General features: G+C 36.4%; 1 protein-coding gene across 2 annotated transcripts in view; it reads left to right on the top strand.

Moving 5' to 3' along the window:
- FNIP1 (folliculin interacting protein 1) overlaps positions 1-9,648 on the top strand; it is a 126,063-nt gene extending 116,415 nt beyond the window's left edge. For both annotated transcript variants that reach the window (XM_024741653.1, XM_024741651.1), the window contains 2 exons: positions 4,351-4,466; positions 6,881-9,648. In XM_024741653.1, coding sequence (XP_024597421.1) covers positions 4,351-4,466; positions 6,881-6,959 — 195 coding nt within the window. In that variant the 3' untranslated portion in view covers positions 6,960-9,648. The remainder of the gene's footprint in view (positions 1-4,350; positions 4,467-6,880) is intronic.
- The last annotated feature ends 4,311 nt before the right edge of the window (positions 9,649-13,959 follow it).

Genomic DNA, 13,959 nt, shown 5'->3' with positions numbered 1-13,959 from the left:
TATTCCAGCTTAGAAACATTTCTAGTAAGGCCTATAGAGCACTCTCTGTGAGTTGTTGCAAAGTTTTTTTCTTTTGCTCTTCACAGGAGAATGCAGCCTTTCTAATTTAAATACATTTGTAATGTATTAATTTGAGTGTTTTATTTATCAAATTTGGAATAAAAACGTATTTTTTTAAGTTCTGGATATGGGTAGTGGTGATACTTCCACAACATTTTGAATGTACATAATGCCTCTCAGTTGAACACTTAAGTATTTAAAATGGTAACTTTTATATGTAAAATGGTAAATTTTATATGATGTGTAATTTACCATGGTACAAAAATAACTGTAGACTCTAAATCTTTGATATGAGCTAGAGAAGGTTTACACTCCTTTAGCTAAGATTGCATGCTTTAAAAATGTGCTCCAGAAGGCAGACAGCAGAAGCAAGAAGAACTACAATCCTGCAGCCTGTGGAGCAAAAACCACATTCACAGAAAGATAGACAAGATGAAAAGTTAGAAGGCTATGTACCAGATGAAGGAACAAGATAAAACTCCAGGAAAACAACTAAATGAAGTGGAGATAGACCACCTCCCGGAAGAAGAGTTCAGAATAATGATAGTGAAGATGATCTAGGACCTTGGAAAAAGAGTGGAGGCAATGATCTAGAAGATGCAAGAAATGTTTAACAAAGACCTAGAAGAATTAAAAAACAAACAGAGATGAACAATACAATAACTGAAATGAAAAATACACTACAAGGAATTAATAGCAGAATAACTGAGGCAGAAGCACTGATAACTGACCTGGAAGACAGAATGGTGGAATTTACTGCTGCAGAACAGAATAAAGAAAAAAGAATGAAAAGAAATAAAGACAGCCTAAGAGACCTCTGGGACAACATTAGACACAATGGGACTTTAACACGTCACTTACACCAATGGACAGATCATCCAAACAAAATTAATAAGGAAACACAAGCTTTAAATGACACTATAGACCAGATTTAATTGGTATTTATAGGACATTCCATCCAGAAACAACAGAATACACTTTCTTCTCAAGTGCACACGGAACATTATCCAGGATAGATCGCATCTTGGGTCACAAATCAAGCCTCAGTAAATTTAAGAAAATTGAAATCATATCAAGCATCTATTCTGACCACAATGCTATGAGATTAGAAATCAGTTACAGGGAAAAAAAACATAAAAAACACAAACACTTGAAGGCTAAACAATATGTTACTAAATAACCAAGCGATCGCTGAAGAAATCAAAGAGGAAATCAAAAAATACCTAGAGACAAATGACAATGAAAACACGATGATCCAAAACCTATGGGATGCAGCAAAAGCAGTTACAAGATGGAAGTTTATAGCTATACAAGCCTACCTCAAGAAACAAGAAAAATCTCAAATAAACAATCTAACCTTACACCTAAAAGAAGTAGAGAAAGAAGAACAAGCAAAACCCAAAGTTAGTAGAAGGAAAGAAATGATAAAGATTAGAGCAGAAATAAATGAAATAGAAACAAAGAAAACAGTAGCAAAGATCAATAAAAATAAAAGCTGGTTGTTTGAGAAGATAAACAAAATTGATAAACCATTAGCCAGACTCATCAAGAAAAAGAAGGAGAGGACTCAAATCAATAAAATTAGAAATGAAAAGGAGAAGTTACAGCAGACACCGCAGAAATACAAAACATCCTAAGACACTACTACAAGCAACTCTCTGCCAATGCAATGGACAACCTGGAAGAAATGGACAAATTTATAGAAAGATATAACTTACCAAGACTGAGCCAGGAAGAAATAGAAAATATGAACAGACCAATAACAAGTAATGAAATTGAAACTGTGATTAAAAATCTTCTGAGAAACAAAAGTCCAGTACCAGATGGCTTCACAGGTGAATTCTATCAAACATTTGGAGAAGAGCTAACACCCATCTTTCTCAAACTCTTCCAAAAAATTGTGGAGGAAGGAACACTCCCAAACTCATTCTATGAGGACACCAAAACCAGACAAAGATACTACAAAAAAAAATTACAGACCAATATCACTGATGAATATAGATGCAAAAATCCTCAACAAAATACTAGCAAGCAGAATCCAACAACACATTAAAAGGATCATATACCATGAGGAAGTGGGATTTATCCCAGGAATGTAATGATTCTCCAATATACGCAAATAATCAGTGTGATACACCATATTAACAAATTGAAGAATATGGTCAAACCATATGATCATCTCAATAGATGCAGAAAAAGCTTTTGACAAAATTCAACACCCATTTATGACAAAAACTCTCCAGAAAGTGAGCATAGAGGGAACCTACCTCAACATAATAAAGGCCATGTACGACAAACCCACAGCAAACATCATTCTCAACAGTGAAAAACTCAAAGCATTTCCTCTAAGATCAGGAACAAGAGAAGGATGTCCACTCTCACCACTGTTTTTCAACATAGTTTTGGAAGTGCTAGCCACCGCAATCAGAGAAGAAAAAGAAATAAAAAGAATAAAAATTGGAAAAGAAGAAGTAAAACTGACATGGCAGATGACATGATACTATACATAGAGAATCCTAAAGATGCCACCAGAAAACTACTAGAGCTAATCAATGAATTTGGTAAAGTTGCAGGATACAAAATCAATGCACAGAAATCTCTTGCATTCCCATACACTAGTGTTGAAAAATCTGAAAGAGAAATTAAGGAAACACTCCCATTAACCATTGCAACAAAAATAATAAAATACCTAGGAATAAACCTACCTAGGGAGACAAAAGACTTGTATGCAGAAAAGTATAAGACACTGATGAGAGAAATTAAAGATGATACAAACAGATGGAGAGATATACCATGTTCTTGGACTGGAAGAATCAGTATTGTGAAAATGACTGTATTACCCAAAGCAATCTACAGATTCAGTGCAATCCCTATCAAATTACCAATGGCATTTTTTATAGAACTAAGCAAAAAATCTTAAAATTTGTGTGGAGACACAAAAGACCCCGAATAGTTGAAGCAGTCTTGAGGGAAAAAAACGGAGCTGGAGGAATCAGGCTTCCGGACTTCAGACTATACTACAAAGCTACAGTAATCAAGACAGTATGGTACTGGCACAAAAACAGAAATATAGATCCAAGGAACTGGATAGAAAGTCCAGCGATAAACCCATGCACCTATGGTCAACTAATCTATGACAAAGGAGGCAGGGATATACAATGGAGAAAAGACAGTCTTTTCAGTAAGTGGTACTGGGAGAACTGGACAGCTACATGTAAAAGAATGAAATTAGAACACTCCCTAGCACCATACACAAAAATAAAGTCAAAATGGATTTGAGACCTAAATGTAAGACCAGACACTATAAAACTCTTAGAGGAAAACATAGGAACAACACTCTTTGACATAAACCACAGCAAGATCTTTTTTGACCCACCTCCTAGAGTAAGAAATGAAAACAGGGCTTCCCTGGTGGTGCAGTGGTTGAGAGTCTCCCTGCCGCTGCAGGGGACACGGGTTCATGCCCTGGTCTGGAAGGATCCCACATGCCGTGGGGCAGCTGAGCCTGTGAGCCATGGCCACTGAGCCTGCGCCTCCGGAGCCTGTGCTCCACAGAGGGAGAGGCCACAACAGTGAGAGGCCCGCGTACCGCAAAAAAAAAAAAAGAAAACAAAAATAAACATATGGGACTTAATTAAGATTAAAAGCTTTTCCACAGCAAAAGAAACTACAAACGATGAAAAGAGAACCCTTAGAATGGGAGAAAATATTTGCAGACGAATCAATGGACAAAGGATTAATCTCCAAAATATATAAACTGCTCATGCAGCTCAACATTAAAAAAACAAACAACCCAATCCATAAATGGGCAGAAGAGCTAAATAGACATTTCTCCAAAGAAGGCCAAGAAGCACATGAAAAGCTGCTGAACATCACTAATTATTAGGGAAATGCAAATCAAAACTACAATGAGGTACCACCTCACACCAGTTAGAATGGGCATCATCAGAAAATCTACAAACAACAAATGTTGGAGAGGGTGTGGAGAGGAGGAACCCTCTGGCATTGTTGATGGGAATGTACATTGATGCAGCGGCGGGGTGGTGCGGGTTGTGGGATGAATTGGTAGACTGGTACTGACATATATACACTAATATGTATAAAATGGATAACTAATAAGAACCTGCTATATAAAAAATAAAATAAAATTCAAAAAATAAAAATGTGCTCCAAATTTTAGTTTATGTTGGAATAACTAAATAGAATTGTCAAAACATGATGCTTTGGAATTTGCATTACTTAAGAGTTGTCCATTTTCTGACTTGATTCTTGTTTCCCTCCTAACTGCAGTGTGTAATGCATCTTGAAGACCGGTTACAGGAGCTATACTTTAAGAGCAAAATGCTGTCTGAGTACCTGCGGGGACAGATGCGTGTTCATGTCAAGGAGCTGGGAGTGGTTTTAGGGTATGTTCCTGATTCCTTTTCCGGCTGTGCTTTCTCGTTTCACTGTGTATATTTAGGCAAGGAATATTCCTCAGAATTGCCTTTTTTCTTTTTAAGTTTTTTGTCTTGTTAGAAGCTGTATACTGTTATCAGCTGGGTTGTTCTATACCAGCGGTCTCCAACCTTTTTGGCTCCAGGGATCGGTTTCCATTTCCACCCGTGGGGTATGGAGAATGGCTTAGGCAGTAATGCGAATGACGGGGAGCGGCTGATGAAGCTTTGCTCGCTTGCCCGCCGGTCACTTCCTGCTGTGCGGCCTGGTTCCTAACAGGCCACAGACTAGTACCAGTCCACGGCCTGTGGGTTGGGGACCCCTGTTGTATACAGTATAAAAGCAGAACCCTGTCCTACACTGATCTGAAATGCACTTTCTCTTGTGCAATTACAGTAGGTTGAGAATATAGTCGAATAAAAAGGAATTAAAGTCTAAATTTTTGCATTAGAAATAAATAAGTAAGTATTCGTTTTTATTTATTAAATATGTTGTAAACTCATCATTCCCAGCATCTGCCCGGCTTTCCAAATGATCTGATTGAAGTAATGGCACTCTATGGATGATGGTATATTATCTACATATTATTACTCCTTCCCCATTATCTATATATTATGTCTTTATACTCTGAAGTTATTCCTAGGAAGAAGCTAATTATTTAAAATGCTAACTGAAGGACAAACAGGAAATTGGCGAGAGGCATAGTATAGCCCCTTTCATTATGTTCTGTAGTCACTTTCCCTGTGTTCTATGTCCACTTTGTGTGTGTGTATGTGAAAATTATTTCTTGAAATGCTGGTTGAATAAATTAAAACAAGCTAGAACTTTTGTCTAATTTCACCTTTTATGAAGGGAGAAAGAGCCAACATTGAGTTGCTACTATATGTCTGAAACCAAATTAAATTCATTCATTAATGTTATTGCTTATTATCCAGATTAGAAATAGATGATTCTCTGCATGTAATGCCTTTATTTTTAGAAAATTTAAACTAATTTTTAAAGTAATGTACATATAATGAAAGTTTCAGTGCATTTTGGCATAAAGTGAAAAGTAAGTCTTTTCCTCAACTTCCAGTCCTCAGTCAAGCACAGTTAGTGGATTGTTTCTTCTTACAGAATTTTTAAATGTGTAGGGTTAAAAATATAAATTAATTTGTACTCTATATATCTTGGTGCAGCTTGCCTTTTAATGTGTCTTGAATGTTTGTTCATTTAAGCACATACCACACACACTGATCTATATCATTTTTAATGGCTGTAATGCATTCCATTATATGGTGGAATTTATTTTCAGTGTTTTGCTGTTACAAATCAATGCTGGAATAAATATAAACCTTTGAGGTTTATAGGATAAATTCTTTGATGTAGAGTTTTTGAATTAAAGGCCATATGTGATTAAATTGTTGGTATTTTGACAGTAATAGTAAATGCTATCCAGAAAGTACCAGAATAAATTTTCACGAACAGTGGGAAGCACACTCTTCTTACTGCTATTTATTACCAAACTTTTTAATCTTCGCCAAGCTACTAGCTGAAAAATGAAATCTGATTTTATTCAGATTTATTCTCTAACAAGGAGTGTGTCTGCATAACTTATTTTGATATTTATTGGCCATTTTTCTCTTCGTATAAGTTATTTGTGGTAGGTTGTATTTTTAAGAAGCTTCCATTATGTCTTCCAAGTAAATCTTATTATAGAAACATTTGTATCCAAAACAATATGGCTGCACACTATTATTCTGTTATTATATTATATAATATTTCTTTTTTTTTAAAAAATATATTTATTTTTGGCTGCGTTGGGTCTTCGTTGCTGGGCGTGGGCTTTCTCTAGTTTTAGCAAGTGGGGGCTACTCTTCGTTGTGGTGAGCAGGCTTCTCATTACGGTGGCTTCTCTTTGTTGCGGAGCACAGGCTCTAGGCACACAGGCTTCAGTAGTTGTGTCACGTGGGCTCAGTAGTTGTGGCGTACAGGCTTAGCTGCTCCGCGGTATGTGGGATCTTCCTGGACCACGGCTCGAACCTGTGTCCCCTGCATTGGCAGGTGGCTTCTTAACCACTGCGCCACCAGTGAAGTCCCTATATAGTATTTCTTAGACATTATCCCTTGCCCTGATGCATGGTCCATCAGCACATCAGTGAGATGGTTTCCTGCATTCGTGACTTTGTTACTGTTGGGTTTCAGAGGCTGTTTTAAAAATCTTTAGTTATGGTTTTTACTTACTGAAAAATTTCTAATTTTCATTATCTTCAGTTCTCTTACCCTTTTCCTTTTGGCCAGGGTGGCCAAGCTCCTTGAGTGGAGATGTATAGTGACTTTATAGATAGCAGTCATTGCCTGTAGGAATAAACCTGAACTGAGATTTTTTTTTTTTTAATTTCAGGATTGAATCCAGTGATCTTCCTCTTCTGGCTGCTGTAGCAAGCACTCACTCTCCATATGTTGCTCAGATACTACTTTAACAGAAAGGCTGTTGGAAATTAACTTTGGTGGAAAGTTAAGTAGAAACCAAGGAAGCAGTCACAACATGCATTTATGGCAATTTTTTTTCTCTGTCAGACCTTCATCTGAATGAGTCAGTCACCTGGGTGGGTATTCTGCATTGCAGTGCATATTGTGTCATCACTGGATGGCTTTTTCATTTTGATTGGACTTCTGGATGGTGGCAGATTTTTGACCAAGTGAAACTAAAAACAGCATTTGGGGGGAGAGCATTTGAAGAAGCCAAAGTGTAACTTCGACGTTTCTACAAAATGAGTAACATTGAGGAATTTCATTATGATCACTACAGTCTTGCCACAACCCATAAGTAGGAGGAATGGATATCTCATGATTAAATGGCTCAGAAAGAGTCATTTCATTAGTTTTAATTCTTTATTTCTAAGGTACAAAGATCTATGAAACTTTGTGTTTTTTTGTTTTTCAATTCAAAATAGCTGATTTCTGGGTATTTCTCAAAGTATTTTAAACAGCTTGTTAATTAGAATAAACTCAGAATAAAGCATATAAATCTGTGTTATGTTATCCATCCAAGTGTACATATGTATCTATTTTTTAAAAAAGCAGAGGTAGAAATACAAGATTGGTAAACATGCCTTTTTAAAAAATATATTTTCAACTAGGATTAATTGTATATAATGTTGAAATATTACTTTCTGGTGATTTTTCTGTTTCACACACCCTAAATATATAAGTAAAGCCAATCTTTTTTTAAGGCTGAGGAATGTAGATTCCCAAAATAAGAATACTACTTTATACCATTTGTTTTGTTTATAAGTATAAGCTAATTCTTATAAATATTAATATTTACATATTTGCATTTAATTTAATAAATTAAAATTAGGATTAAAAATTGCACCAAAGCATTGGCAGAAATAATACTATTTTCTTTAAAAGTGCTCAGGTAGCCGAGGCCCTTGGTTTCGGTATCAGCCCTTCTTGAACCCATAGGAACTGAATATTTGTTTCACTGCTTCATAATATTCAGTTTACACTAAAATAACTCATTAACTCTTAAGATTTTTTTTTTCTCTAATAGCTCCTCTCTTCCAAAAGCTAACTTTTTTCAAAGATTTCTTTTCAGTTGTTATTGTTTTTGTATATATTGTAGAGTGTTGCTTGTGAGAAAGGCTAATATGGAACCAAACTCTTGTAAGTAGTGTAAATAGAAAGATGGGTAGATAAAGTTTTCATTATGCTCTACTACCTCAGTTTACTTGAAATACTACATTATAGTTTATCCTTTACTTATCTGGTCTAAGATGCTTTTAATGCTAGAAGTGAAGCTGGTTTCTGCTTTCATGAACTATTTTCATCATAATTAGTTGATTAGCTTAAAACAGAAAACCACTTGCTCATTCTGTTTCTAGGTACGTTTTGTCTACAATGCATCTATTCTTGCTATTTAAGTTTTCAATAATTAAGGAAGATTTCTGTGGTTTATTTAGTCTTTGCCCTTGAATTTATAGCATTGGGTCACATTTTGTCTTACTCTAATCTCCAGCTAGACTAAGAAGAAATGGTTATTTTAATGGAATGTAAACCTGAAATTGGTGTGCTTGCAATTGCTTTGGCCCCTGTGTCCTATCAGCTGGTCCCAGTTAGTACCAGAGTCTTCCATGGATGACTTGCTGTCAAAGAGTGTTTATGGATATATTTTCATTAGCTTAATTTTTTTAGTCTATTCATTAATGAAGTTCTTCTCTCATCTGTTGTTTGGAATTTTATGAATCAATCTCTAGCAGAATTCAGAATATAGAAAAGATCATATGTGGCCACTGTACATTTTTATTTTTAATTGTAGTTCAGAATATGTAGCAGGTAGACAGTGTCTTTTATGTGTGTTATTGTTTAAATTAATCATTGAACTGTTCACAGTCCTATCTATTTGAAATCTCTAATAAATTACCATTTAGGAAATCTAGTCTTCAATAAATGGATGGCTCATGCTACTGTAATTCTTAAAACTAAGCTTTGCTTGAAAGGAAAAGGCCTATAGTTTCTTATAGAATCATCAATCCTTATAGGATTCCTGAGTTTTATAATTTGCAATTCTTCTGTAATTTCTGCTCCTTCATCATAGTCATTCTTGCATTACACAAAGCCCAAGGAATGAGCTGCTACTTCTTTAAAGTGTGATCATTATGATGAATGTGAAAAGAATTTTTGGTCTGTTCAAAATAATTTTTTTCAACTTCTTACGGTACAGATAGATATATGTTACACATTTTAAAAACCTATTTGTTGCAACAGGAGATGAAAAAGGGATCTTTTACATTATAGATTTAAAACTAATTTTTCCTGTATATAAACTAATTGGTTTGATTTTAAATATTCCTGGCTTTTATTAATATGTCTTAATTTTGAGTTTGAAAATGTTAAGTGCAATAAACATACTAGCACAGATTTCATTTTGTTGCAATTGGCATACACTGGGGATGATCACTTTAAAAAGAAACAGATTTTACACAATGCCTACTTCTGGTAGATGTCTTATGAGATTATTATGCTTTAAGTTATTTAGATGGTGGGAGATGTAAAATGTAAATACTTGTTTCTTGTTCTGTATACATTTCTCAAATGTACGCCTGTATTATAATAACCTCCCAGTTCTAGGGGATATTTGTGCAATAAATACACATGTCAATTTGATGGATGATGTTGTTCTTTCTTTCACATTTAATAAGGTATACGTAACATGGATTCTGGTGCCGGCCCACCTGGATTGTTTTCCCAAATGTGAGACTTCTAGGCATGTGACCTTGTTCATAATGTCCTTCTCTAATCCTAAATTTCCGAATTGGTAACTTAGTAGAATCTACTTTATGAGGTTGTCAGAGTCAAATGAAATAAGGAATGTCGAGAATTTATCTCAATGCTTGGCACACTCCAAATGCTCAGTAATTTTGGGGTGCTATGGTTGCTAGGTAATCTGTCCAGCCTTTGCTGTACAGCTCCTATCTATTTTATTTTGGGGGAAATTTAACATTCTTTATTTTTTTTTATTTTTGGCTGCGTTGGGTCTGTTGCTGTGCACGGGCTTTCTCTAGTTGCAGTGAGAGAGGCTACTCTTCGTTGCAGTGCACGGGCTTCTCATTGTGGTAGCTTCTCTTGTTGTGGAGCATGGGTTCTAGGCGCAGGCTTCAGTAGTTGCAGCACGCGGGCTTAGTAGTTGTAGCACACAGGCCCTAGAGCGCGCGGGCTTCAGTAGTCGCAGCATGTGGGCTCAGTAGTTGTGGCTTGCAGGCTCTAGAGTGCAGGCTCAGTAGTTGAAACACACAGGCTTAGTTGCTCCACAGCCTGTGGTATCTTCCCAGACCAGGGCTCAAACCCGTGTCCCCTGCATTGACAGGCGGATTCTTAACCATTGCGCCACCAGGGAATTCCTAACATATATTCTTTTGAGTTAAAGTGTAGTAACCAAAAAATATGGTATATTCTTACATTTGACCGAATCTTCACGATGACAAATTGAAATTTTCTTTAAATGCTTTTGTGAAAACAATCTGAGTACCAATCATTTAAAACTAGAAGAAGCCATGTAAACTTGTCAAGTACATTGTTTCTAATTAAAATTACTACTGACTTTATTATTTATTTTTGGCTGCATTGGGTCTTTGTTGATGCGCATGGGCTATCTTTAGTTGCAGCAAGTAGGGGCCTCTCTTCGTTGAGGTGCACAGGCTTCTCATTGCCTTGAGAAGGCAATGAGAAGTAGCTTCTCTTGTGCGGAGCACAGGCTCTAGGCGTGCGGGCTTCAGTAGTTGTAGCACATGGGCTCAGTAGTTGTGGCTTGCGGGCTCTAGAGTACAGGCTCAGTAGCTGTGGTGCACGGGCTTAATTGCTCTGCGGCATGTGGGATCTTCCCAGACCAGGGCTTGAACCCGTGTCCCCTGCATTGGCAGGCAGATTCTTAACCACTGCGCCACCAGGGAAGCCCCTGACTTTAAAATTAAACAAAAAATTGGCCTGTTGGTTTGGATTCTAATCCTGTTCTGTTCACGGATTTGCATGTCCCTCTGAGCAAGTCTGTCGTCTTCATCTGCATTGTAGGGAAGTCACCTCTTCCATCAGTCCTTAGCGCCTGCTCTGCAGCAGTGATTCAACCCTGAGTAGGCTGTTGGGAAGCTGCCTTACTCAGGTTGGGTTGATTTGGGCAGAGTTACGCCAGGAGGCAGGATTAGGCCAGGGGCTTTTTGCAGTGCCTGTTTTTATATTATTTTACATTTATCACTCTTACATTTGACTGAAGAGACTAAGTGCACTGTTTTAAAGCAGAAAGGAAGTATCAAGTATTTGGGAAGCATTTATCAGATAGTTTAGAGGTTTATAATTGCCTGTGTTTATATCTGCTGTTCTCTGATAAAAATTTAAAGAAATCTTGCAACATTTCTGAGAAGCATAGATTCTGCTAATGAGAAACTGAAATACAGAGAATTTAATCTGAGGTCATATACTCTTTCCTGTCTCAGAACAGAATGTTTCCAACTAGGATGTGGTGACAGATGTGTTGTAAAGATACCTGAGATTTCTTTGTTTGTCTTTGCCATTGTAGGAGGTGTAGGGGTGGGGTGGCAAGTGGGACCAAACATGAGCTGAAGGTGCACTGGGGGCTGGTGAATTGTAACTCTGAGTGAGAAGGACTTAGGCAGATAGGAAAGGGGGAAGTTGGAGACTGTAATGCTTCTTGTCCTTGCTTTATAGTGCAGACTGTAGACTTGGCCATGTTTGCTGTAGAGTTAAGATTTGAAACTTCCCTAAAGAAAAGAAAATACAGGCAATCCAAAAGAGAGTTGTAAAGAATTTTCTTTTAAATTTTTTAAAAGAAATTTTTAGCAAGAGATTTTTAAATGGATGAAATTTCCATCCATTATTTTTTCAGGAGAACTTCTGGTCTTAAAGCATATGCTCGGGTCAGGGGCTTCTTTCTTGCCAATACCCCAGGATTTGGTCCCCTTATAACGTTTCCTTTAAAAGGGACTCTCCTTTTCATAAAAGTATGAGCCTAGACCTATCCCTTCATCAGGTTGCAGACAGCTCTCTGCCCAGGTTAGCACTATCTGATTAGACCTGCCCTAGGTATAACTGTATTTAAGGAGAGTATTAAGTTGAAGAGGTTGGAGATTCCTTCCTTTCCAAGTGACCATTGTAACAAGGACAGTCCCAAAACATGTTTTTATATTCACCTCAACAGTCAAAGTAAAATTATTGATAAAAGCAGTGTTACCTAAATTGTCTCAAAGGGAATAACCTTGTTGAAGTGTTGTGTAAATATAAAGAAGATATTATTTCCTCAAGAAACTTGTGATGCCACTTTTGTGTCATACATTTGCTTCATCACTCACAAGTCAATATCCTTCATTGTGTCGGAATTAAGATGGGTCAGACTAGTCCAAAACCTGAGTTAGTTTAAAGTAGTTTTCAAACCTGGTTGCATATTAGGAACACCTAGATAGTGTTTGGAAAGTATTAATTCCTAGACCCCACCCTCAAAGATTCTTATTCAGTGATAGAAATTGGGCCAGCAAGTGCTCTTAGTTTTCAACTAGTAGTGACTCAGTTTCCCAGCATACCCCAAATCTGAATTCCTTACTCCATTCTAGGTGCTATTAAAACCAGTGCTCTTAACTTCAGTCTTTTGATGGTTTGCTGTTGTTCTACAAAGATGGCCATATAATTGTGTGTGCCTAATAAGTATTCAGTTTTGCATAATAGAACAGTTGTCTAGCCAGATATCTTTCTTTGCCATTGGAAAGCAATCAAGTGTCTATCTTTTTAAAAGCAAAATCCCCTCTTAATCACTTAGTCCTTAGATAGATCAATTTGTTCATTTAGCAGATATTGATTGAGCACCTGTTATGTGCTGGGCACGGGTCTGGGTGCCAGGGATAAGTCAGTAAATAACACACACTTTCTCATGAAGTTTACATATTTCCTGCTGGTGGAGGAGATAGACAAAGATATTATGCTGTCAGGTTGTGGTAAGTATAATGACAAAAATTAAGGTAGGGTAAGTAGTTAAGCTACTTTTTTTTTTTAAAGACGTAACCATCTTTTTGTTTTCCTATAATTTAGTAAGTTACTTGCATTCAGAACCATTACTTTTTTGTTTCAGCTACATGTTAATGTTGGTGAATCCTATCGTAGAGGTTGGCTTTTCTCTGAAAATAGCTACTAGAGCTCTCACTGTCTCCTCACTTTTTTCAGCATACCAAAGCACAATACAGGATAGGAAAGGACAAGATAGATTTTGAAAATATGTTTAAATTTAGGTGTGTATAGTTACTGTGGATATTAATATACTGTTTTTACTGTTGCTGTCTTATAAGGTCTATTTTAATGTTACTTTTATAGACTTAATTTTTTCTTGTCTAGTATTATATAAAATTAATAAATGTACACTAATGTAACCATCACTTAGGTCAAGAAGTAAATCATTTTCAGTAATTCAGGATCTCCACCCCTCCTCCATGTGCCCTATCCTGATCATAATACTCTCCCTTCTCATTTTTGTAAATTCCAACATGATTTTCGTGAACATTTCCTTGCTCTCTTTTAATAGTTTTGTGTATGCATCTCTAAGTGATATACTTTAGTTTTGCTTGTTTGAACTTTGTGTAATTATACCCCATATTTTGTTTTGCTTTTTTTCTATCAACATTATGTTGGAGATTCATTCATTTGCTATGTAGGTCGTGTTTCACTGAATGAATATACAGCAATTTACCCATTCTATAGTTGATGGACAATTCGGTTATTTCCAATTTTTGGCTAATATGAACAGTGCCCATTTTTGTTCATCTTTTCTGGGTATTCTTTAGGACATATATCAAGGAGTGGGCTTGCTAGTTTCAGCTTTACTAGATACTTCTTTTTTTTCTAACTGGTTTCCCAATAGACACTTAACTGGCAGTTTGTGAGAGTTCCTGTTGCTCCACATCTTCATGAATACTTAAATGTGAT

This window comes from Neophocaena asiaeorientalis, unplaced genomic scaffold (genome assembly GCF_003031525.2).
Source record: "Neophocaena asiaeorientalis asiaeorientalis breed wild unplaced genomic scaffold, Neophocaena_asiaeorientalis_V1.1 scaffold773, whole genome shotgun sequence".
NCBI lineage: Eukaryota > Metazoa > Chordata > Mammalia > Artiodactyla > Phocoenidae > Neophocaena > Neophocaena asiaeorientalis.
The sequence above is the reverse complement of the archived record's forward strand: the minus strand, read 5'-3'. Positions and strand labels throughout refer to the sequence as shown.